Source organism: Cebus imitator, unplaced genomic scaffold (assembly GCF_001604975.1).
Source record: "Cebus imitator isolate Cc_AM_T3 unplaced genomic scaffold, Cebus_imitator-1.0 Scaffold32, whole genome shotgun sequence".
NCBI lineage: Eukaryota > Metazoa > Chordata > Mammalia > Primates > Cebidae > Cebus > Cebus imitator.
In genome coordinates, this window is record NW_016107347.1 from 2,572,282 (window position 1) to 2,596,382 (window position 24,101).

Genomic DNA, 24,101 nt, shown 5'->3' on the forward strand with positions numbered 1-24,101 from the left:
ACTCCTGACTTGAGGCAATCCTCCCACCCTGGCCTCCCAAAGTGCTGAGATTACAGGCATGAGCCACCACACCTGGCCTATTACATCTTTAAATAGTATGTCCTCCCCTTTCTCTCTTGCTTCTCCTTCTAAGACTCCCATAATGGATATATTTGATCACCTGATGGTGGCCCAAAGGTCTCATGTGCTTTCTTTACTATTTTTCATTCTTTTTCTTTTTGTCAATTGCAAATGACCTGTGTTTAAGTTTGTTGATTTTTTTTTCTTGCATGATCAAGTCTGCTGTTGAAGCTCTCTATCAAATGTTTCTGTTCTGTCATTGTATTCTTCAGCTCCAACATTTCTATTTAGTTCTTCTTTATGGTTTTTATTTCTTTATTAAACTATTCTTTTTGTGCATTGTTTTACTTATTTTGTTTAATTGTCTGTCTGTGTTCTCTTGTATCTCACTGAGTTTCTTTAAGAGGATTATTTTAAATTTTTGTCAGGCAATTACTAGATTTTCATATTTTGGATTGGTTGCTGAAGTTTTACAAGTTTCTTTGGTGTTGTAATGTTTGCCTGATTCTTCTTAATCTGTGTAGCCTTGCGCTGGTGTTTATGTATTGCAAGGAGCAAATATCCGTCTTAGACTTTATGGATTGGTTTTGGCTGGTAAGGACATTTGCCTGTCTGTTCCCTGAGCTGATGGTATTGCCTCCAGGATTGTAGTTAAGCAGGGTTGGAGTCAAGTTACATAACTCTTCCTGGGTCTGCAGTGGGGGTCCGCTGTTGGTGGGCCCATTACCAGTGGCTTGGGTAGGTATGGATCCTATCTGGAGGAGTCCTAGATTTTGGTCAGTAGGGCTGATACTGAGGCAAAGGTCTGCTTCAGGGACTGCAGTTAGGTCTGCAGACAGTGGGCTTGTCATCAGGTGCGTGTATGGCTATGGCTCCTGCCAAGTCTCTGGGAGGAAACCTGCTGGGTTAGTAAGCAGGCAGCATTGGCTCTGGTCTGTGGCTAAGAGGGGCTGAAACCAAGTCAGAGTTCCTTCAGCATCCACAGTTGAGACCAAGGTTTTCAGGCCTACCACTGCAGATCTGGATGGGCATGTCTCCTGCCAGGTTCTTGGGTGGTTAGGACCACCAAGGGAGGCCAGAGCCTGAGAAGTGCTGAAGGTAGGTCTTAGGGCTGCTTCAGAATCCTCAGTTGGACCAAGATTGTCAGCTTTGTCTCCATGAGCAGAGACAGCTGCGTCTCCCAACAGATCGAGTGAACAGGACTGCTCCAGGAGCACAGTAGAGAAGGACTCACACTGGGTCATAGGCTGCTTTGCGGTTCACAGATGGGACCAAGATCAATGGCCTGTTACCTGAGGTGCTAGTGTCTGTGACTCCACTTAGGCTCCTCGGCTGATGTTGCTGGTGGCAGGACCAAGACCAAATGGAGTTGTAGCTGAATCCACAGAGGATGAGGCTGTTTCTGAATCTGTAGCTTGTGGTGGGTGAGTCTGCCACCAAGGCACAAGCCTGCCTCCTTGGTCTTGGGCTTCCCTGGGGTTTTGCAACCTCCTACTTGGATTCCAAGCTCCCATAAGGGCCCTTGTATCCACCAGTGGTTGCCAAATTATCACTGCTGTGGGGGATATGAGTGAGAGTCTCCTATCCTGTCATTTTACTGATGTCCCTCTTCTTAGCTGCCTTCCTCTTAATTTACCCCCCAACTGTACTCCCAGTAAGGCCACGAATACACTCATTTACCCAGCTATCAATAACCAATGAGTTACATATTATGCTAAATACTTTAATCAGGAACAAAAGCAAATAAATAACTTCCTTGTTCTAACGTTTCACTTTGTTATCAAACTAAAGACGAGAGTTATTTGGGTGTGAAGGAAGTCCGCTTCTGCTGGGCCTCAGACTGAGTAAAACAGGTCATTCTTCCTCTTACTCCTGATGCTGACTTTTACTAAGTCTCCCTTCCATGGAACGATGGGGAAAAACAATTAAATACTCATAGCCTTTCTTTCTCTACCCAACTTCTCATGAAAATCTTGGCACTTTATGCTAAATCTCCACATTCTCCAACTCACAATCATGAGTTCATTGGAGTAAATCTTCCAGAGAAGACTGAAAAGGAAATGAGAGAAACGACAGAGGACAACGGACCTGCAGGTAGGGGACAAGAAAATAGGCAGCAGGGTGGGCATAGAGGAGAAGAGAGTAGGGAGTGAACTTCAGAGAGAGTTTTGAGGAAATTCTAGGAAGGGAAAATTTGAGGAAACTAATAAGAAGAGTGGAAGCTGGCAAAGAGGATCTTTTCAAGACGAAGTTTTGCTGTGTGTTATCCATGTAATGCCTTTGAAATTCTTCTAAATATTCATTGATTTCACCTAAACTTTTCGGCTAGGCTGATACTTTATTTACTGTGACACTGCCAAAACATAGACCACAGACATCTGGACTTTATATGGGTTATAATAACATTGTATCTCTGGAGTTAGAAAACTATTTTTACTTATATATAATAATCAAGCATGGATTTTTAAATGTGTGTTTATATTTAGTTAATTGTAATTGTTCACATAAAACTACCTAAAATTGTTCACATAAAGCCTACCCAAAAGTATAATTTAAGGAGTCATTACCCTGAAATAAAAATATGAACTGCTTTCAATGGCCTGAAGGATCTTAGGGGAAAAAAAGGGCTGCCATTCAGTTGAGCTGTGTCATGGGCATATTTTGGTACAGTAGTAGAATCCGTTCCAAAATCAGGTTAGCTCCGTTTAGCAGTCGTCAGATTCCTAGGATGAGTCAGGCATGATGCCTGACACTTAGGGAAATAAATGTGATTGATGAATTGATTCTGCATGACCAGTAGTTATAATCAAAGGAATAATTTCTTTTTATCTCTCTCCGACCTTTTAAAGTGCATGTCTAGAAATACATGATGAAACTTCTGAAGCCTCTGATGAAAACCTGGCTTCACCTTCAACTGCCTGATATTGTCTCAGCCCCGTATTCCCCAAAAGTCCACTTCACACATGACTCTCACGGCTCAGTCCCCTCTCCCAGGTATTCCTATTGGTGAGGACTGTACATGGTTCCAGGATATCTGCCCTGGGGATGGATGTACATTCCTCGCCTCATAAAAGAGTGGCGACTCACAGCTCTCTGCTCCCTCTCTCTGTCTGTTTGTCTCTCTCCTCTCTTGCTCTGATCTGTCCTAGATCATACTGAATTTCTCAAGTATGATTTAAATTCGAATCCATGGTGTCCCCCACCTGACCCCATCAAGAACACATTACAAGCTCTTCAAACTAAGCTTTGTATTTGTGTATTAGAGAAGGGCAGGAGGATGGTCACATAGCACAGAAAAAAAATATTCCCCAAAGAAATATCTTCCCAAATCTTATCTTACTCTGAGCCCTTGTAATAGCCTTCATCTGAGTGAGGCAGCGAAGCACTATGGAAATAATTGTCAAAGTGAGTGAAGTGGGTAAGAATTATGGAAATGACTGTCAAAGACCCCATTTTTATTTAGTTAGTTTTTTTCCTTTTCTTTTTTTCACTTTATGATTTCTTTTGTTTTCATTTTTTAAGTTCTGTTCTTTAACGATTCCCTTTTTAAACCCTGCGTAGTGATGCAGCACCTCACTTTGGTATGTAGCATCTATTGTATCTCGGAACCTCGGTTGAAACTTTAAAGGTAACATCCTGTTACACAAAAATGAAAAGACATGGTCCCCGTTCTTGAGAAACTTAGAGGAGACTGAAGGAGACACAAATGTGTGACCAGATAATTTCAGTACAATGTGACAAATTTGTGATAGAGAAATGTAGCTGGTATAAAGAGGGCACAGGGGCAGTTTCTAATGCATATGGCCACTAGTTTCCCTGAAAAGTTGTCTGGAGGGAAGCCATACGCTAAAGAAGGAGTCTGTGTAGTTCACAAGAGCGCTGACAGGATCCCGTGTGTCACTGGGGACTTCATGGTATTACTTTATTCCCTAGTTCCTCAAGTGCCTGAAGGAAGAATAATGAAATTACAGATTCTTGGTAATACTGTTAAACTGGTAAAGTGGGTAAGAAAAAGCTTCATTTTTTTTTTTTGACAAGGTCTTGCTCTGTCACCCAGACTGGGGTGCAGTGGCATGATCTCAGCTCACTGCAACTTCTGCCTCCTGGGCTCAATCGATCCTCCCATCTCAGCTTCCCGGCTAGCTGGGACTACGAGTGCATGCCACCATACCCAGCTAATTTTTGTATTTTTTGTAGACGCTGGTTTTCACCGTGTTACCCAGGCTGGTCGGGAACTCGTGGGCTCAAGTGATCTACCCACCTTGGCCTCCTAAAGTGCTGGGATTATAGGCATGATCCACTGCTCCCTGCCAAAAAGCTATTTTTTAGGGATTTGAAAAAGGGCCCAGAAATCTTAGCAGCCACATGTAAAAATAATAATCCCCTCCGAATCTGCCCTAAGGAATTCAAGAACAAGGGCAGTTCTGGGGCCTAAATAACACTTTTTAATTTGTTTTATGGAGATGAGGTATGTTGCCCAGGCTGATCTCAAACTCCTGGCCTCAAGCCTTCCTCCTACCCCAGCCTCCCAAGGTGCTGGGATTCCAGGTGTGAGCAACCGCTGCCGGGCCGGAATAATTCAGATGTGTCATTCTACAGTGCCCATGGCTTCACGGACATCAGTGAATTTACAGAGAATATCCAGACCTGAAGTGGAGAGGGAAAAATAAGGGGCCCCATCCACTATACCTACCGTCCCATTCCCTGCATTCTATTTCCTATCCAATTATTTCTTTTCCTTTGCAATAAATCATTCATTTCACTTTCCAAGACCTAGTCCCAGCATAAAACATGACATTATAAAATCACAAAGAAAATACTTAAAAGGCCTAAGAATGAACTTGCTCCCTTATACTGCTGAGGCAGGGAAGGAGGAAGCTGTGACCAGTTCAGGGCCTTGCCTGCTGTATGCTTATGAGCGCCAGCATCCTGAAAACATTTCATTTGGCTGTCCAAGCAGGTACAATCCACTTTACACACGGAGAGAAGATGCCTCCTTACCAGAGCTACATGCGTCAGATTTATCAAGATTGTTCTAATTTCAGTTGTATTATCTATTGTCTTTCCAACCAGCAATATATTCCTGAAATTCAAATAGCTATGAAGCCAAACTCTGCCTTTCAGACCTCTCACACCTGGAAGTAGCACTCATGACCATTGTTGAACTACATTTCCAATTTCTGGAAAAGATAGCTCCTATAACTAGGGGCCACATTTCAGAACGGTGAAGCAGAATTTCATGTAAGGAATATGTGAGCACAAAAGTAGCTGAGACAGGTCTTCATCTATTTAAAATGTTATTTTGCCAAGATTAAGGATGTGCCCATGACACAGCCTCCAGAGGTCTTGATGACATGTGCCCAAGGTGGTTAGGGTACAGCTTGCTTTGATACATTTTAGGAAGTCATAAGACATCAATCGATACATGTAAGCTTTACATTGGTTCAACCTAGAAGGGTGGGACAACTTGAAGCAGGGGTTCGGGGCTTCAAGGTCACAGTTAGATTTAAAAATTTTCTAACCCACAATTGGTTATTATCAATAGAAAGGAATTTCTAGGTTATGATAAGGGTTGTGGAGACCAGGGACTTATCATGCAGATGAAGCCTCCAAGTAGCAGGCTTCAGAGAGAGAATAGATTGTAAATGTTTTTATCAGATAAAGCCTGTGTTGATTGTATTGCTGGTTGGCTTTTCTTGAACTCCAAAAGAGAGAAGTGTACAATGGGGCATATCTGACGCCCTCTGCTTCCCATCACAGCCTGAACTAGTTTTGCAGGATAACTTTGGAATGCCCTTGGCCAAGAAGAGGGCTCCATTCAGATGGTTGGGGGGCCTCAGAATTTTATTTTTTGTTTACAGATGCCATTTCGGCACTGATCAGGATATCACCAGCCTACTAGATTTTGATTCTGACGGCAGCCCATGGAAATTTTTTTCTGGTGGAAAGTGGTTGTTTCCATGAGGTAGTAGAAAAATTGCCTAGATGGAAAAGGACCAAGACCCTAGTCACTCCTGCCTCTTTGCATATAGGGCTCTGGTTTGTGCTGCCACGACTTGGTCTTTCCTGGGTTTCTCAGGAAGAAACCCGAGACTCAAAGTGACCCTTGGGAACTGGTGTATTTGACTGAAATATGAAAATATGTTTCTGTCCTTGGTTTGGGTAAGAAACTAAGAGACATTATAAATGTAAAACTAACACAGCTAGTTATTATCCTAACTTCTTAAGTCTAAGTCAAGATGTGACTTAGCTGTGGCAGCATCAGAATACCAGCATTGGCTCCTTTTCTTGTCTCTGGGTTAGCAAGAAGCAAAGCTAATTAGTCTCTAGACCAAGGGAAAACGGGCTAGGCATTGCTTCCAGGTCTAGAAGGATTCTGTTTCTAACAGAATCTGCCCCTAGGTGTCTCTGAATGAGACCTTCTTCTCCTAACTCTACCCTCCACCCTTTTTCCTTGGAACACAGCATGCTTGGTATCCACAGTCACCTTGGTTCTTGCTGTGGTCCTTAGCCTCTGAGTAGCAGGAAAGGAAACTAACATCTTTAGTGCCTTTACATGAAGCCGGGCACTATCCTCCCAATGCTACGTACATGCATCATGAAGAAGGACAGCATGTGAAGAAAGGAGCTCTCTCCTTGGACTTTAAATATTCTTCCCTCAAGCTCAGAAATATGTTGTAAGTATTAACAAGGTCGTAGTACTGCCCACTACCCCCACCAGCCAGCATAGAATCCAAAATATAAACAACACTGAGCTTTAAAACATATAATATACACACAAGTTTAAAAACATTTTTTTAAGTCACTTCTTTCTAGTTTTCCTGATTGTAGATTTCCAGATAAGTTCATTGGATCTTAACTTTTCTCTCTGGTCCGTTTTCATGGTTGTGTTGGTCAGGGGTGGGAGAGACAGATTGCCACCCCTGCTTGGCTCATGCTGGAAGGACAAACTCAGTCATTCTCGTAGATAGCTCAGTGCTGCCCAGGCTTCAGGTGACTCTGGACGGGCCAAATAAATGCCTTCCATCTCTTAGGGTTCTTGATAGCTTGGACTGCTGGACAGCAAAGCTGGGGCAGGGAGGGTACCAGAAGGCAACACCCTCACTTGGTCTTGGTGCTGGGTAAAGAAGAAAATATATATTCCCCGAAACTGTGTATATATAAGCCAGTTATCATGCAGATTTGAGGCCTGGATTCTTAACACCTCCAGTCCCCAAAATCCCTGAAACCAAGATTTCATTTTAAAGGGCTCCTACTTGGCAGTGAGTCCTCAGCTTGAATGGCCCCTTAGCTTTGTCTCTGGTATTTGACATGGCTCTGAAGACAGAAGCTTTTGGTCTCTGGAATGCGTAGCCAGTATGCTCAGCACTCTCTTACTGATCTGGACTCATGTTTGTTTCGTATTTAGCCTCTGCAAATCTCCCTCATTTTTCTTGCTGGCAAAAACGAAGTATTCAAAAGTGTGTGTGTGGTTTTGTTTTGTTTATTTTCAGCATTTTAAGTATTTTTAGTAAGGATTTTTTTAAGGCTATTTAGCATACACTATTCTGGAAATTTAACTCTTCATTCCCTACAAAGTCCTTTCTCTTTTAGAGAAACCCTTCTATTTTGTACTTTGTTTGTGGAGAGAAATGGCCAGGAGGACTCAAGTTTAACAAGTATGCAAACACAGCTATTAGGAATCAATTTCTTCTCTAGGTTCCCTTCTTAACCACAAACCAGTTCTTCCATGCACAACCCTCCAAGGCATTTTGTTACAATTTGTAGCATCAGCAAGATTTCCCATACCGCAACTTTTTTTAAAGACTGTTTAAAGAGAAAGATAACTAATAATCTCTCCCATAAATGGTTTCTTGAAAGTTACGAATGTGTTCCTGGGCCGGGCGCTGTGGCTCAAGTCTGTAATCACAGCACTTTGGGAGGCCGAGGCGGGTGGATCACGAGGTCAAGAGATCGAGACCATCCTGGTCAACACGGTGAAACCCCGTCTCTACTAAAAATACAAAAAATTAGCTGGGATGGTGACGCGTGCCTGTAATCCCAGCTACTCAGGAGGTTGAGGCAGGAGAATTGCCTGAATCCAGGAGGCGGAGGTTGCAGTGAGCCGAGATTGCGCCATTGCACTCCAGCCTGGGTAACAAGAGCGAAACTCCGTCCCAAAAAAAAACAAAAACAAAAAAAACAAACAAACAAAAAAAGGAGAATGTGTTCGTTTCTCTTAGCAGCACAGTATGGATATTTATTTATTCATGAATTCAACATATTTTAAAGGCTGTGCTAGATCCTCCCAGGGAAGCAGCCTTTAAGGTGGAGCATTTATTCAACAAGCATTTGGTAAGTTCCTCCCATGTTCCAAGAACTTGAAAAATAATAGGGACAAAGGCATGGAGGCAAGAAGCAGCCTGGTGTAGTCAGGGACCCAGAGTGGTTCGGAATGGATGGAGTGTGGAGGTGACGGGAGATGGGAGAGAGTAGTCACGGGTTTATGTAAGCTCTTCTTGAGCTTATATTTTGGCCCAAACTTTGCAAACTTTCAGGTTTAGTATGCTTTCTTAGCTTTCTATGCATAAGTCAATACTTTATATTTTAATCGTACTCTTTTTCTTTACAAAATAGCATCAGAATATATAGAAGGCTTTAAAAATGAAACAGTTGTCTTATGAGTCATAAGAGCCCCGCAGCCCATCTCTGGGTCAGTGTCAAGCCCGGGGCTTCAGTGGGTCAGGGTCAGACTGGTGGCCAGAAGTGGGGTGGGTACAGGACACAGCACATAGCATCAGGCTGGGGGTCTCTACGGGGGGAGTGCTGACATCAGCACTGATCTGCTGAGAAAGCTGAGATCAGTGCCCTGGAAGTCAGGCTGGACCAGTCAGAAAAAAAGACCAAGGAGCAGAATCTGAAATCACAAGGCAGGCCCTGGGTTGACGGCCAGCTCCAAGGAATAAGGAAACTATAGATTCCAGGCTGGAAGGGCAAGGAAATTTCCTCTGTGTCTGTTACAGATGGTCAGGACCACAGAACGGTTCTACTTAAGGATGTCTCCGTCTTAGGACAGGGAGCATCTCCCCTGCCTTGGGCTTCAGAACACCCCTTGGTGTAGGCAGGCAAGGGTTGTTATGGTACAGAGCAGACCCAGGGGCTGCAGCTGGGAAATTGCTCAAGCAAGCCGGGCGTCAAGGGGTGGGTGCGGTAGCCTGATTTTCACACTTAAATGCTCACGAGGTCTACACACCTACACCTGCAGAACTGGGCCCAAGACTGAAATATGAGAACGTGGGTCCTAGAAGGTGAAATTTTGCATTGGAACTCCTGGTAGATCTTTTGGGAGGCAGAACAATAAGTCCTCTGCTGATTTCTAGGATACAGTAGTCCACTTTTCACTGGGAAGACTTTTGGCATTATAAAATAGAGATAGTGGATGACAGAAGCCCTGGAGTCTGCAAATATGACATTGTACATAGATAAATCAGACTGCCTAAGACAGGCATATGGGCCTTCGCAGAGAAAAGCTCTGAGGGTAACAGATGTACTTGTTTCCAGCTTTATTAATGAATAAACAGTGAACTGATCCCAGGGCTAGGCTTTCTGAGAAGCAGCCAACCCAAATGCTTCTCTGAATCTGTTCAGTGACAGGCACAGGTTTCCTGAAGGCAAGAAAAGGAATGAAAAGTCAAAACAGTCATGGTGGCTTTAGGGTGTTGCAAAGGTAATCTAGATTACAACTCACTCGCCCTGTCAGGCCATCCATCTGCCTGAGGCCCAGGTCATGGTGACTGATGACCACAGTGACTGATGACCACGCTGACTGATGAGGAGGATGGGCTAAATAGAAATGCTCCCCTCAGGGGGAGCCTGCCCTGTCCTTCCTCTTAGCCCTATCAGGGCCTAGCTCCCCCCTCCCAGTTCCCATCTCAAACCCCAGTGCCACTCAAGCCCTTCCTCCTTTTCTCGACAGGTTCAGCCTCCTGAGGTTCACCTGCCTTGCTACTCCCTTAAATCCATTTAAAAAAGAGAAGGGAGGGTACGCTCCAGGCCCACACTCAGGGAAGGAGTGAGAGCTGAGCTGAGCTCTGGGTGGGCCTACTTCTGATTACCTGGTAAGAGGGGGAAGAGTGTCCTAAGCAGACAGCAACGGACCAGTGAGCAGTCTGATGTGAAGACAGGGCTTCCTAAAGGGAGGGAGAAGGGTTGGAAAAATAGCCTAGGACATTTAAGGATGGTCTTAAATTCTAGGATCAGTTTGAACTTTCTCTTTTCTTTTCCACGACCGCCAGGCAAGAACAGATGAATTTTCGTAAGCAACCAGGAGTTATTTAAATTTGGGGATAGTGAAAAGTAAAAATAAGAATTCACTTTTTCTTAATAAAGGCAGGGTCTCGCTATGTTGCCCGGACTGGTTTCCTACTCCTGGCCTCAAGCCATTCTCTCACCTTGGCCCCCCAAAGTGTCAGGACTACAGGCATGAACCCCCGGGCCCAGCCAAGAATTCACATTTATAGTTTTGAAATAACAGCTAACATTTACATTTTGCAAAGGATAGTTTGTTTCTTTGGACCCTCGCAGTAGCCCTTGGAAAAAGTCGTGTTGAGTCTGGAGGCAGGTACAGGATGAACTGCAGTGCCCCCCGGCTGCTCATGACTCCTACCCCTGTGGAGCCCCCATTGGGAAATGCCAGGTTCTCTGTGGAGTGGGTAAGGGGAGGGAGAGCAGCAACTTCTTTTTGTTTCATCCGTTCCAGAAATGATGAGGCCGTCCCTGAGCAGTGCTCCTGCCCTTACCTATGGCGGGGCTGGAGGAGGAAAGGCGAGCAGAAGTGGAGCGACGTGGGGAGGGCAAGGGGATGCCAAGATATGGTGGGGAAGAGCTGGTGAATGGGAGAGCAGCCAGGGCAACGGCGACCATGAAAAGAAGCGTTCATTAGCAGCCAGACCTCGCCCAGGCGCTGCGAGCACCCCTGCAGTCTCTCTTAACCACCAGTTTGGAAGGCACACAAGTAGGCTGTTTTCATTTACGCCCCACAGGCTGCTTATGGGACGCTCGGCTTTTCTAACAGTACTTGCCCTTTGTGGGAGGGTCATAAAAGGTTTGGAGTGGGTTCGCTCTTAGACACAATGGGATCAGTTAGACTGCTGAAGGAAGCTAGTGGAAGTGTTTTTTTCTCTGCAGTGAGAATAAGGAGGAACAGGAAATACAGGTATGGTTAGGAAAAGGACTGGTAATGAAACTTGCATTGCCTTTTGTCTCGTTCTGCTTGTGCCAGTTGCAAACAGCGCGCACAAGGACGACGAGGAAATGCGGATGTGTGCTTGTGGCAATCAGGGCGCCGGTCTGAATGGGACAGGCCTAAGAATAAAACAGAATGGCTTGGCTGCGAACTCAAATATGGTTTAAAGAAAGGTGTCTATTTGTTAACACTGTGAAAATTTCCCCCTGATATTCACGCCCCTTCCAGTTTTCCTTCCAGAGTCCCAGATGAAAGACACTTCCTGTGGGGAGAGAATTTTTTTTCAATCTATGTAGGATTATATGTGCTGTCCTTCCATCAGTTACAACTGGACAAACACAAGCCTAGCAACTGATTCGAATCCTAAGATTCCTCATCTATAAAACAAAGAGGATAGTGTCTATCTCCAGAGGTCGTTGTGGGGATTAGATTAGATAGATGAGCCAATGTACTCAAGCAAATATTAGCCATCATTCTTACATTATCAACAAAGGTTTTAGGAGGCATGTGCAGGCAAAGCCAAGGTCAGAGCAAATCCCAGGGAATATCAGATTACAGAATCATATAACTATTTGAAAGGGCCTTTCAAAATTGTTTGAAGCTTTATGTGACACTAGAAACCCTTCCACCCCTCTGTGTTGACCCAGCCCCTGCTTACACATGCAACTGCAGGCCAGCCTCAGTGAGCTCTGTTGGAAAGTTTCTCCGTATTTTGAGTCTAAATCTCATCTCCTAGAACTTTCACTCACTGGCTCTGTTTTTCCCTTCTTCCTCCAGAGTGATGGAGAACAGGCCAAACACCCTATTTCTTTTTCTTTTCTTTTTCTTTTTTTTGAGATAGGGTTTTGCTCTTGTTGCCCAGGCTGCAGTGCAATGGCACAATCTCGGCTCACTGCAACCTCAGCCTCCTGGGTTCAAGTGATTCTCTTGCCTCAGTCTACTGAGTAGCTGGGAATAGAGGCATGCGCCACCATGTCCAGCTGATTTTGTGTTTTTAGTACAGATGGGGTTTCTCCATGTTGGCCAGGCTGGTCTCGAACTCAGGAGGTCAGGAGTTCAAGACCAGCCTGGCCAATATGGTGAAATCCCATCTCTACTAAAAACACAAAAAATTAGTCAGACATGGTGGCACATGCCTGTAATCCCAGCTACTCAGGAGGCCAAGACAGGAGAATTGCTTGAACCCAGGAGGTGGAGATTGCGGTGAGCTGAGATCATGACACTGCACTCCAGCCTAGGTGACAGAGTGAGACTCAAAAAAAAAAAAAAAAGAAAGAAAGAAAGAAAGAGGGGAAGAAAGGAAGGAATTAAAGAAGGAAGGAAGGAAGAAAGGGAAGAAGGAAAGAAGGAAGGAAGGAAGGAAAAGAAAGAAAGAAAGAGAAAGAATGAAGAAAGAAAGAGAAGGAAAGAAAGAAAAAAAGAAAGAAGAAAGAAAGAAAGAAAGAAAGAAAGAAAGAAAGAAAGAAAGAAAGAAAGAAAGAAAGAAAGAAAGAAAGGAAGAAAGAAAGAAAAGGAAAACACTCAGTGGTGGCCCTCTTCCCTGTGAGCACAGAGACAATCTTGCAGTCTTTCAACACAATATTCTAAGCCACCACTACCAGTCATTCAAATGATTGTTGGCACACGAGATGAAATCCATCTGCTGGCCATGTTTCCCTAGTTTTATGGCTTTGGTACCCAGGTCATGATTTGATTCTGGGGCCTGTGCTTTGGAGGAATTCACTAAACTGTGTTGTGATTCTTGCAGATAGCTGGAAAGAAAAGAGGATGCCTCAATCTGATACTCAATAGCAGCCAAGTCTCTTATATGCAGTTCCCTGGAATTCCTTTCCCAAGTACAGAGCCTGGTCATCCACTGCCATGCTGATGGAGCAGGGGCTGCCCGGAAAGGATGTCCCCTTTCTTCCACACACACCCCTCAAGCCCCACATAATAACTGCTCCTCATTGCCATGTTCTCCTCAAGCCTGCACTCACCATTCCTGATGCTTCTGCTCTCAGTTTCCTGGACCAAAGCTGGCCTTGACTTTACCAGTGTAAAGAGATACAGGAGAGGAGTAGAGGTCAGGAAACATACTCTACACCTTGAATTCTCCAGCAAAAAAAAAAAAAAAAAACATAGTAAACGACAATCTAAGCTTTTCAGAAACCTAAAACCTATGCTCATCAATATCCAGAAAATGCTTAGCTTTACCTTGAAGCTCAGTGCTGTATTCCACATAGCATTTAAAATAATTCTTTTTCCAGTTTATAGGAAAAGCCTTTTTCCCCATAAAGAAATTTTCTTTCCCTCTTTTAATCTCCTTTTTTTTCTTGAGTTGGAGTCTTGTTCTGTTGCCCAGGCTGGAGTGCAATGGCACAATCTCAGCTCACTGCAGACTCTGTCTTCTGGGTTCAAGCAATTCTCTTGCCTCAGCCTCCTGAGTAGCTGGGACTATACATGTGTACTAACATGCTCAGCTAATTTTTGTATTTTTAGTAGAGACAGGTTTTCACTATGTTGGCCAGGCTAGTCTCAAATTCCTGACCTCAAGTGCTCTGCCCGCCTCAACCTCCCAAAGTGCTGGGATTACAGGCATGAGCCCCTGCACCCAGCCTTAATCTCCTCTTTGAATAGGCTGAAATAAATGTCGTCTTCAATTTCGGCGTTCTTTATATACCTAGTCACTTCATTAGTTTGTGAACAATGTAATATGTTTGCTGCAACTTGATTTACTCAAATATCCGGCGTGGTATATTCAAATAAATCACACATTTGCAAAATTAATGTAGTTTTGAGAGTTTTAAACATCTATCAGTCACACACGTGGAGCTACACTCTTGATCTGTAAGGAATGTGGTATCTCCCAGTTCTGTTAGTATTTGAGAAATATGTAGAAACTCAAGAACATAGAAACCATTCATGTTTGAATAAAACAAAGAGCGTTTTCTGTTATCCAGACTGAGGGCTCTCTACACTGTGTAGCAGATCCAGAAAGCTCTTGTTTTCAGCAAAGGAGCTCGAGGAGATATTCGGGGTGGGGATGAGAGGAGCCTTCCAAACCTGGGGCCTCCTGCCGCTTTTTCTAGAAGTACAGCATATAGTTGAGACCTCAAATCTGTAAGTCATGCTTCCTCAAATTGAAACCTGACTTTGTCACCTTCCAGCTGTGGCAGCTTCCTCTGCTACTCAAGCTAAGCCTCAGTTTCCCCACATGTACAAAGGTAATGAGAGCAGGACTTACCTCACGGGGTTGCTGTAGGTTTGAACGAGATACCGTATATTAAAGCATTGACACACATGCCTGATACGCGTCAGCTATTATGCCATGCTCACGGACCTCTGATAAATGAAAGGTTGTCCTTAAGAGACAGGTGTCTCTATCCTGATTTATTTTTGGTGTGTGACACAGCGATACAGCTGTCTGCTACAGTATTTGTTTCTGGAGCATCCATGAGCTCATGTGTGGTTGAACACAGGAATGATGGCAGTTCAACATGGAAGTTGCGATGCTTCCCATGCATATTTTTCAAAGCAAGGAGAGTTGAAATAGAAGAAAAGAATGAGACCCTCAATGGGAAAGGCTTAGCATGGCTTTCAGTTCTATTTTTATTATATTAAATACTTTTTTTTTAATGAACACCTGCACTTGGGGCTCCCTCTCCAGAGAAGTACAGCCTACCCTTGCAAGTCCTAGGTGGCACTTCTGCTGCACCCACCTTTGAAGCAACCAGGCTGCTCGTGGCACCCAGAAGCTGGAGTGTTCATTTGATTCTATTTGCGCATTTTTTATATCCGCTGAGGTAGTTTCTGGACCTCCTGAGCTGCCTGCCTCGTCCGTCCAAGTTATCTCCTGAGGTACCAATAATTGTTTCTGTTAGTAGACTAATTACAAAGTCGCACAGGTTTCCAGCAGTCTGCCTTTAACCCTATTTTTCCCCATAAGGCCTTTTACCTTTATTGTATAATTTTACAGAATGTGAGACCTTTCAGGAATGCACATATTATGCTTTACCAAATGCGCAATTTCTTCCAAGTGCTGCAGAAGGCAGCAGCAGATGAGGCAGACATGTGAGGGAACTAAACCAGACCCTCCTCAGGGACAGGAACAGAATTCCAGGCTGCAAAACTGCTCCTTCACCTGGAGAGCGCTGAGTTCTGCAGCTTCTGAAAACACCATCCCGGCCCACCGCTCAGAGCACTAAAGTGCGATGCTTAGCTCCTGACCCCCTGCACTCCCAGTGCAGCAGAAATAACACCTTTTCTTTGTGTTTCTGCCTTGGACAGAGTGTGTAGCAGCATGGATCAGCTAAATATATTTCTGAATAAAGCCTTTCTCTTCACTTTCTTTGAAATTTGTTCATGGAAGTGTACTTTGATTATCTCTGTTTCCCCCGAGTTTAAACTCTTCCTGCATCCCTAGAATTTCTGTGAAATTTTGTTCGTCTCTTTACTAAAGCCCTGATCACGTTCTGTCTCAGTTCATTTCAAAGGAGTGTATTTGTGTGTCACCTCAACTAAAAGCTTTTTGAGGGCAGGGACTTTGTTTACATTATTGCTACATTCCCTTCATATTGACTAGCACTATGTCCTCCACATGGTAAGTACTTAGTAAATGTTTACTAAACGAGCAAGCCCTCCAAAAACATTGATTTTTATTTGGGCCCTTTCGTAATGAGTGGGTACCGAAAGTACACTGTGAATCCCAACGCAGTGGTTAGAAGACATAGTTTTGCATTAAAAATTTCCCGTAGCATAGTTACTGGAAATTATTGAGGGGAAAGCAAAGATCAGAAAGCAATGTCAGAACACCTGAGAGAAATATTTTATTCATCTTTCTAAAAAATTAATAAGCAACAGACAGGAATTATTTAATTCAGCTGCTCTGATAGGTCCTGCTTCTCTTTCCAAGGCTCTGGACGTTGAATTGTTTCACAAGGGAATACTAGTTCAGAACAAACCTCAAGTTGATTCCTGCTCCGATAGGGAATTTGGTGACAGATGACAGAGTTCTGTTTTCGCAGCAAGGGAAACGTAGGCCTGGTGTGGTGGAGGGGCTCAGGAGCTTTGACTGAAACACACAACTCCAACGTCCCCCTCTTCTTGGCCAGTGCCCAGGTATCTGTTCAGTGTCACAGTTCAGGTCCCTTCCCGTAAAAGTCACAGCTTTGAATAATAAACTTACAGCAATCGCTTATAGGTAAAATTTATTTATAGTAAAAAGTAATGTATAAATAGCCCTTTATGAATAATGCCACATTCATCATCTAATTTGATCCTGAAACGACCCTTTTGTGTTCGTTTGCTGGTGCTGTGGTAACAAAGTACTGAAAACCGGGTGGCTTAGAAATGGAACTGTATGATCTCACAGCGCTGCGGGCTGGAGACCGGATGGACATGTCTGCAGGGTATGTTACGTGTGAGAGCGGTGAGAGAGAATATGTTGGGTCTCTCTCCTAGCTTCTGGAGGATTGCTAGCAACTTTTGGTGTTCCTTAACTTGTAGATCTTTGCTTTTAACTTCACATGGTGTTCTCTCTCTCTCTCTCTCTGTGTGTGTGTGTGTGTGTGTGTGTGTGTGTGTGTGTGTGTGTTCATCTGTGTCCAAATTCTCCTTTCTATAAGGACACCACCCATGTTGGATTAGGAACTCGCCCCTCCCCTGCTCTAGTATGACCTTAACTAATTACATTTGCAACGACTTTATTAGTAAGTAAAGGCACACTCCGAGGTACTGGGGGTTAGGACTTCAGCATGTGAATGTATGCAGGAGGGGGCACACATAACCTTTGTGATAGGTAAAGCAAGAATTACTCTCTTTCCCATTTTACAGAAAAAGAAAACAAGCCTCAGAGAGTTGAAGTAATTTACCCAAAGTAAATGAAAACCGTAGGTTACACGCAAGTTGGGTGCCTGCCTCATAGTCAAAGACAGCCGGGTGGTGCCTCTCGCTATGACTTCGTCTAGCTGTTCTCACTCTCTTGGACCAGTAAGAACTGAGGCTGCACTGAGGCGTGGAAGAAGAGGAGCAGTGGCCAAATATGCTCTCCCCTTGGAATCAATTGAGCAGATGCCCTATTATTTAAAGCTTCGCTTGCTGCCCTGTGGCTGCACCTCATGAAGGCTTGGCCTGCAGGGGAACTGTTGTTTCCGTCTGGTGGGCCCATTCCTGAGCCAAGGGGGGCGGGGTACAATGAGCCTATTCAGGGCAGAAAGTGCAATGCCCCGTGCTTCATTTTTCTCTCTGTAGCACCGTTCTTTGCCTCCCTGTGCCTTTCTTTTGTCCTGCCTATTGAGTAACATCAGCGTGGGCGTTGGGAGTGTGTGAATTGGCAGCTGTGTGAGAGGGCGGCTGAGGACGTCTGCCCGATGATGTATGAGCCAGGACAGGCAGCAGTGGGCAAGCTTCCCAGAAACCACTTTGACCTGTGCCTTCTGCTCTGCCTGAGTCACTCTCACCAGCTAAAGTGGGCGACCCCTCATGGAGTGCATGTTCTCCTTGGCAGAGAAAAGGGCCACTCCCCATTCGTGAGCTCCTGTCCTTACTACACTTGGGGGGAGTTGGGTACAGATTTAGGAGATGAATTCTAACCTCCGCTCTGCCACTTGCCAACTGCGGGACTTCAGGGAAGATGCTTAATCTCCCTGTGTCACATCCTTATCTATAAAATGGAGACAATAAAATTTATTCTCCTCCTAAGGTTACTAAATGGATAATCGATTTAAGTTATAAATGCTGCTTGGAACAATATGTCTGCCAAATAATTCTAGGACTTAGTATATGTAAGCAGGAATCTTGTCTTCTGCATCTCCAGTTTCTGAAGCAAAATAAGATACTGTTTAATATTACCTGAGCAATACTTCCTTATTTGTTTATTTAGTTCCCCAGGTGTCATTTGTTAACCTGTTCATTAAAAATCTGTGATGAGCCACCAGTTTGAATGGCGATCATTAAAAAGCCAGGAAACAGCAGATGCTGGAGAGGACGTGGAGACACAGGAAGGCTTTTACACTGTTGGTGGGAGTGTAAATTAGTTCAACCATTGAGGAACACAGTGTGGCGATTCCTCAAGAATCTAGAACCAGAAACACCATTTGACCCAGCAATCCCATTACTAGGTATATACCCAAAGGATTATAAATCATTCTATAGAGACACAGGCACATGTATGTTTATGGCAACACTATTTACAATAGCAAAGACTTGGAACCAACCAAAATGCCCATCAATGATAAACTGGATAAAGAAAATGTGGCACACGTACACCATGGAATACTATGCAGCCATAAAAAGGATGAGTTCATGTCCTTTGCAGGGGCATGGATTAAGCTGGAAACCATCATTCTCAGCAAAGAAACACAGGAACAGAAAACCAAACACGGCATGTTCTCCCTCCTAAATGAGAGTTGAACAATGAGAATATATAAATACAGGGAGGGGAACATCACACACCTGGGCCTGTCAGGGGGTGGAGGGCAAGGAGAGGGAGAGCATTAGGACAAATACTTAATGCATGTGGGGCTTAAAACCTAGATGATGGGTTGATGGGTGCAGCGAACCACCACGGCACAGTTATACCTGTGCAACAAGCCTGCACGTTCTGCACGTGTCCTAGAATTTAAAGTAAAATAAAATAAAATAAAAATTGGTGGCCGGGCACGGTGGGTCAAGCCTGTAATCCCAGGACTTTGGGAGGCCGAGGCGGGTGGATCACAAGGTCAAGAGATCGAGACCATCCTGGTCAACACGGTGAAACCCCATCTCTACTAAAAATACAAAACATTAGCTGGACATGGTGGCGCGTGCCTGTAATCCCAGCTACTCAGATGGCTGAGGCAGGAGAATTGCCCGAACCCAGGAGGAGGAGGTTGCGGTGAGGCGAGATCGCGCCATTGCACTCCAGCCTGGGTAACATGAGTGAAACTCAGTCTCAAAAAAAAAATTAATTAATTAATTAAATAAATAAATAAATAAAATAAAAATTGGTGAGGATCATATCAAAACACAGTGATTGTGTTTGGATGACGGGATTACGGGTGATTTATTTGTCTCATTTTTTGCTTCTTTATATTTTCTACTAAACTTCCTGTAGTAAATATGTATTTTTTTAAATAAGAGAAAACAGACTTCCACTGAGGACCTGTGGGTGCAGTAGGCGAGGTGTGAGTGGGTACAAAGTGAAGAAGGCGTGGCTGTTGTCCTTAGCGGAGTTTTAAGTCTATGGAAGGAGACAAGACAGGGAGACAAATGACACAGGAGGGTGGACAGTGATGCTCAGGGAAGGCTGGGAACGGGACCAGTCCTTCTCAAGTGGCATCTGGCCTTACAGAGGTGTTTCCATCAATCTTGCCCCAACAGTCTTCGTATATGGTCTTCCCCATCTGGAAGCGGAAAATAAATGGCACAATCAGAGGCAAGGGTCGTTCTTTTCATTGATCGCAGAGCCCCAGGGGGATGGAATGGCTGAAATTCCTTTCTAAGGTACCCATTTCTAGGAAGATGCTTATGTGAAAGAAAAAGTTGAGATGCTTTATGTAATGTATCTTACCCACAGCAGATTTGTACCCCAGCTGCAAAGCGCACATCAGAAAGAATGGAGAAGTAATTTCCTGTTTCTCTCTCTCTTCCCATAGCATAATTAGCATCATCATTATTCTGGCTGGAGCAATTGCACTCATCATTGGCTTTGGTATTTCAGGTATGTGATTTCTCACGTTACTTCAATCTAATCACCCCTCACCCTTAAACTCTTACTCACTCACTGCAGTAGCATGGAAAGAGCCTAGAACTTGGACCGAGAAAACCTCAGAGTATAGCACTCATTGTTCTACTTCTTCTGCTGTCTCTGTGTTAGTCATTTAAGTCCTCGGCTTCGGTTTCCTCATTTTTTACAATTTATTTATTTATTTTGAGACAGGGTCTGGTTCTGTCACCCAGGCTGAAGTGCAGTGGCATGATATCGGCTCGCTGCAACCTCCACCTCCTGGGCTCAAGCCATCCTCTCATCTCAGCCTCCCAAGTAGCTAGGACTACAGGCATATGTGCCACCACGCCAGGCTAATTTTTTTATTTTTAGTAGAGATGGGGTTTCGCCATGTTGCTCAGGCTGGTCTCAAACTCCTGAGCTCAAGCAATCCACCTGCCTTGGCCTCCCAAAATGCTCGGATTACAGGCCTGAGCCACCCTGCCCAGCCTAGTGTCCTCATTTTTGGTAGGGAAATACAGTCAACATCACCAGTTAGGTGAGATAATCGCACGAGATGTTTGTCGGTAGTCTATCCATCAGTCAGTGCTGAAGATATTCTGGAATCATAGGTAACTGCTGCGTCTGAGCCATTCCATCAGTGGTTGGACTAGGTAGATGATTTCTTTGCAATGAAGCTTCAGCTGAAGTGCTAAAGAATATCAAGTCTTGATACACAGGGGTCTTACGTAAAGAGAAAACTGGTCGTGACTACTGTGCTGGGTAGGAAACAGATACCACTGTAGCACAGATGGCTGGTTTCTGAATGTAGTTAACCAATGTCAGTTGCGGAAGAGTCTTCGCGTTCTTCTTCTGCGTATGCCACTCCCCTGAAGCATCTATTATGGATGCCGCTTTAATTTTGACACTGGGTGAGTTAAGGGCTGTAGCTGTCTTCTCTGAGGCGAAATGTCTGCTCTACTTTTCATAAACCACCTGACTCAGGCCAGCGCATTCATTTTAACTCAGTCTGTGACCAGGGCTCCGTAACTTTAGTTTCTGTATTCCAGCGGCCTTCCTGCCATGCTCCTCCAGTGAAAACGTGCTGCCACTCAATATCGTCACAGGTCGAAACTAAGAAAACTTCCTAGAGTCGTGTTTGCCTAGAAAAGACATTCGTCCTCTTCCCTACTTTCTTTGTCATCAATCATATACATTTTAGGGCAGGTGTGGTGGTTCATGCCTGTAATCTCAGCACTTTGGGAGGCTGAACTGAGAGTACTGCTTGAGGCCAGGAGTTCAAGACCAGCCTGGGCAACAAAAAGAGACCCTGTCTCTACATTAAAAATAAATATATATATATATTAGATGAGAACATGTCCTGGCAAAATACATAAATAAATAACATGTATATTTTGTCCTTCATTCATTTTTTCTATTGGGGTATTTGCCTTTCTCTTTTTGATTTGTAGGTAATTCCGTATGTATCATGGGTGCAAACTAGTTCTATGTATCACCAAATCTCATCTACTCTATACTTTGCTTTTCACTCTCTTAATGATGTTTTTCAATGAGCAGTTATTAATTTTAATTTTTATTGACCCTTTTCTTTATACTGGGAGCTTTTTTTAATCTGTTTAAGAAATCTTTGCCTATTCCAAGATCATGAAGATTTTCTTCTAGATTATCTTGTAGAAGCTTTATTGCTTTGTCTTTCACATTTATATCTGCAAACTATCTCTAGTTAATTTTATACCTAGTACAAGAGAGGGGTCAAAAGTCATTTTTTCCTTATGGTATCTGGTAGACCCAGCACCATTTATTGAAGACACTGTCCCCATTTCCCACCAGCACCATCATGGTCGTAAATCAAGTACCCAATTGTGTGGGGATCTGTTTCTGAATTCATTAGTCTGTTTCATTCTAATATTCATTTATTATGATTTTTTTTTTTTTTTTGAGATGGAGTCTGGCTGTCACCCAGGCTGGAGTGCAGTGGCACGATCTCAGCTTACTGCAAACTCTGCCTCCCAGATTCAAGTGATTCTCCTGCCTCAGCCTCCCAAGTAGCTGGGATTACAGTCGTGCACCGCCAACCTGGCTAATTTTTGTATTTTTAGTAGAGATAGGGTTTCACCATGTTGGCCAGGCTGGTTCCAAACTCCAGACCTCAGGTGATCCACCCACCTTGGCCTCCCAAAGTACTGGGATTATAGTGGTGAGCCACCGCGCCTGGCCTCTTATGTTATTTTATTCTTTTCCTGTTCATAATCTTGGTCATATTTCTCTCTCTCTTTCTTTCTCTCTATTCTTCTCTCTCTTTCTCTTTTTCTCTCTTCTGCTCTCTCTTTCTCTCTCATATATTAAAATAGATTAATAAGGTGTTGTTAGCTTTATAGGAGTTTTGAAAGAAATAGCTTTTAGTTTATTTATATTTTTTCTGATCTATATTCCTATTTTACTAATTTTGGCTTTTATCTTTACTAATGTTCCTCTTCCTGCTTTATTTGGCCATCTTGTAATTCCTTTTCCAATGTCTTAAAACAAACAAGCAGCTCACAAGGAGTATGTCCAAAAGGCAAATAAATAGCTTTTGGTATATAGTGCCATTCAGTTTTCCAAAGTGATGAGCCAATCTGCTCTTCCCGTTTCACAGGATGACAGCTGATTATTTGGATACAATGGGCAGTTTTTAGTTTAATACTATTTAGTTGCATTTTTTTCAACTGCCTCTATTTCAAGGACTATCGCCTTTATCAGAGCTCATCATATTATCAGACTTTAAATAAATGCAATAAAATGTTAGCTGGTTTAATATATAAGACACTGAAATTAAGCCAATAGCATTAAGCAGATGATGATGTGTATTAGACCGTACTTGCACTGCTGTAAAGAAATACCTGAGACTGGGTAATTTATAAAGAAAAGAATTTAATTGGCTCACGGTTCTGCAGGCTTTACAGGAAGCATGGTGCTGGCATCTGCATGGCTTCTACTGAAGCCTCAGGGAGCTTTCAATCATGATGGATGGCGAGGGGAAACAGGCATGTCATGTGTCGAAAGCAGGAGCAAGAGGGAGAGAGAGTGGTAGGGTGGTGCCACATACTTTTTAACGACAAGGTTTCATGTGAACTCAGAACCCGAGAGCTCACTTATTTCCAAGGGGATGGCCCAAGCCATTTATGAAGGATCCGCCCCCATGACCCGGATACCGCCCACCAGGCCCCACCTCCAACATTGGGGATAATATTTCAACCTGAGATTTGGGTGAAGACAAATATCTAAACTTTATCATGATGGTCATATCATTTGAATCCTTTCTGCTTATGCTTCATTGTACTAAATAACTTTGTACATGATTTGTCTTACTACACACAACGCATAGGAGGTAGATGCCATTACTTTGTTCAGATGAGAAATGTGTGGAAGGACACACACAGCCAGCAAGTGAGCATGGCTGCATTTCAAGCTCTGGGAATTTGCTTGCAGAACCCACACTCCTACCCCTCAGCCCATACCAATGGCAACATTCACACAGAGTTATGGTGGAGAAGGGTGTTTTAGGCTTTGCCTTGCAGGCGTGATTTCTGAGACCACAGCTTTCGAAAACTTAAAAATATTCCCCAATACAGAAAGAAATTATCTCTCTTTGTAACTCTCCTGATGCTGTATATGCTTCCTTCTCAGAGCCATCCTGCTCCTTACACATTCTAAATACAGACCTGTAAAACACAGAAAGCATTTGAGGTGGACCATTTGAAAGAGAGGCTGAGGGGTTCCAATCAGCCCCTGGTTAAAGGGCAGCCCTTGTGGATAAGCCTTCGAGAAGGAAGGAGACATGATGGAAAGGCCCCTAACCATGCCCAGCCCAATCCCTGTGCTATCATTCTCTGACTTGGAACAGCTCTGTATAATGGAAGGATTTCAGAATCAGAGCCATTCCAGTCTCAGGGCTGACACTAATGGTATATCCTTTGGAATACAACTTAAGCCTTTCCTGACTGGTGTAATAGGCAGGGCTGTTGTGAGAATTAAAGGAGGGTTCTTATTCAGTGCCTGACATTGTTATTTATATTGATACCATCAATGCTTTTAGTAAAAATGTGCCTGCCTGCCTGCCTGCCTTCCTCCCTCCCTCCCTCTTTCTTTCTCCTT

General features: G+C 43.8%; 1 protein-coding gene across 2 annotated transcripts in view; it reads left to right on the forward strand.

Moving 5' to 3' along the window:
• The window catches only part of VTCN1 (V-set domain containing T cell activation inhibitor 1), a 62,730-nt gene that overhangs the window by 16,695 nt on the left and 21,934 nt on the right, over positions 1-24,101 (forward strand). For both annotated transcript variants that reach the window (XM_017524177.2, XM_017524178.2), the window contains exon 2: positions 19,897-19,961. In XM_017524177.2, the coding sequence (XP_017379666.1) occupies positions 19,897-19,961 (65 nt within the window). The remainder of the gene's footprint in view (positions 1-19,896; positions 19,962-24,101) is intronic.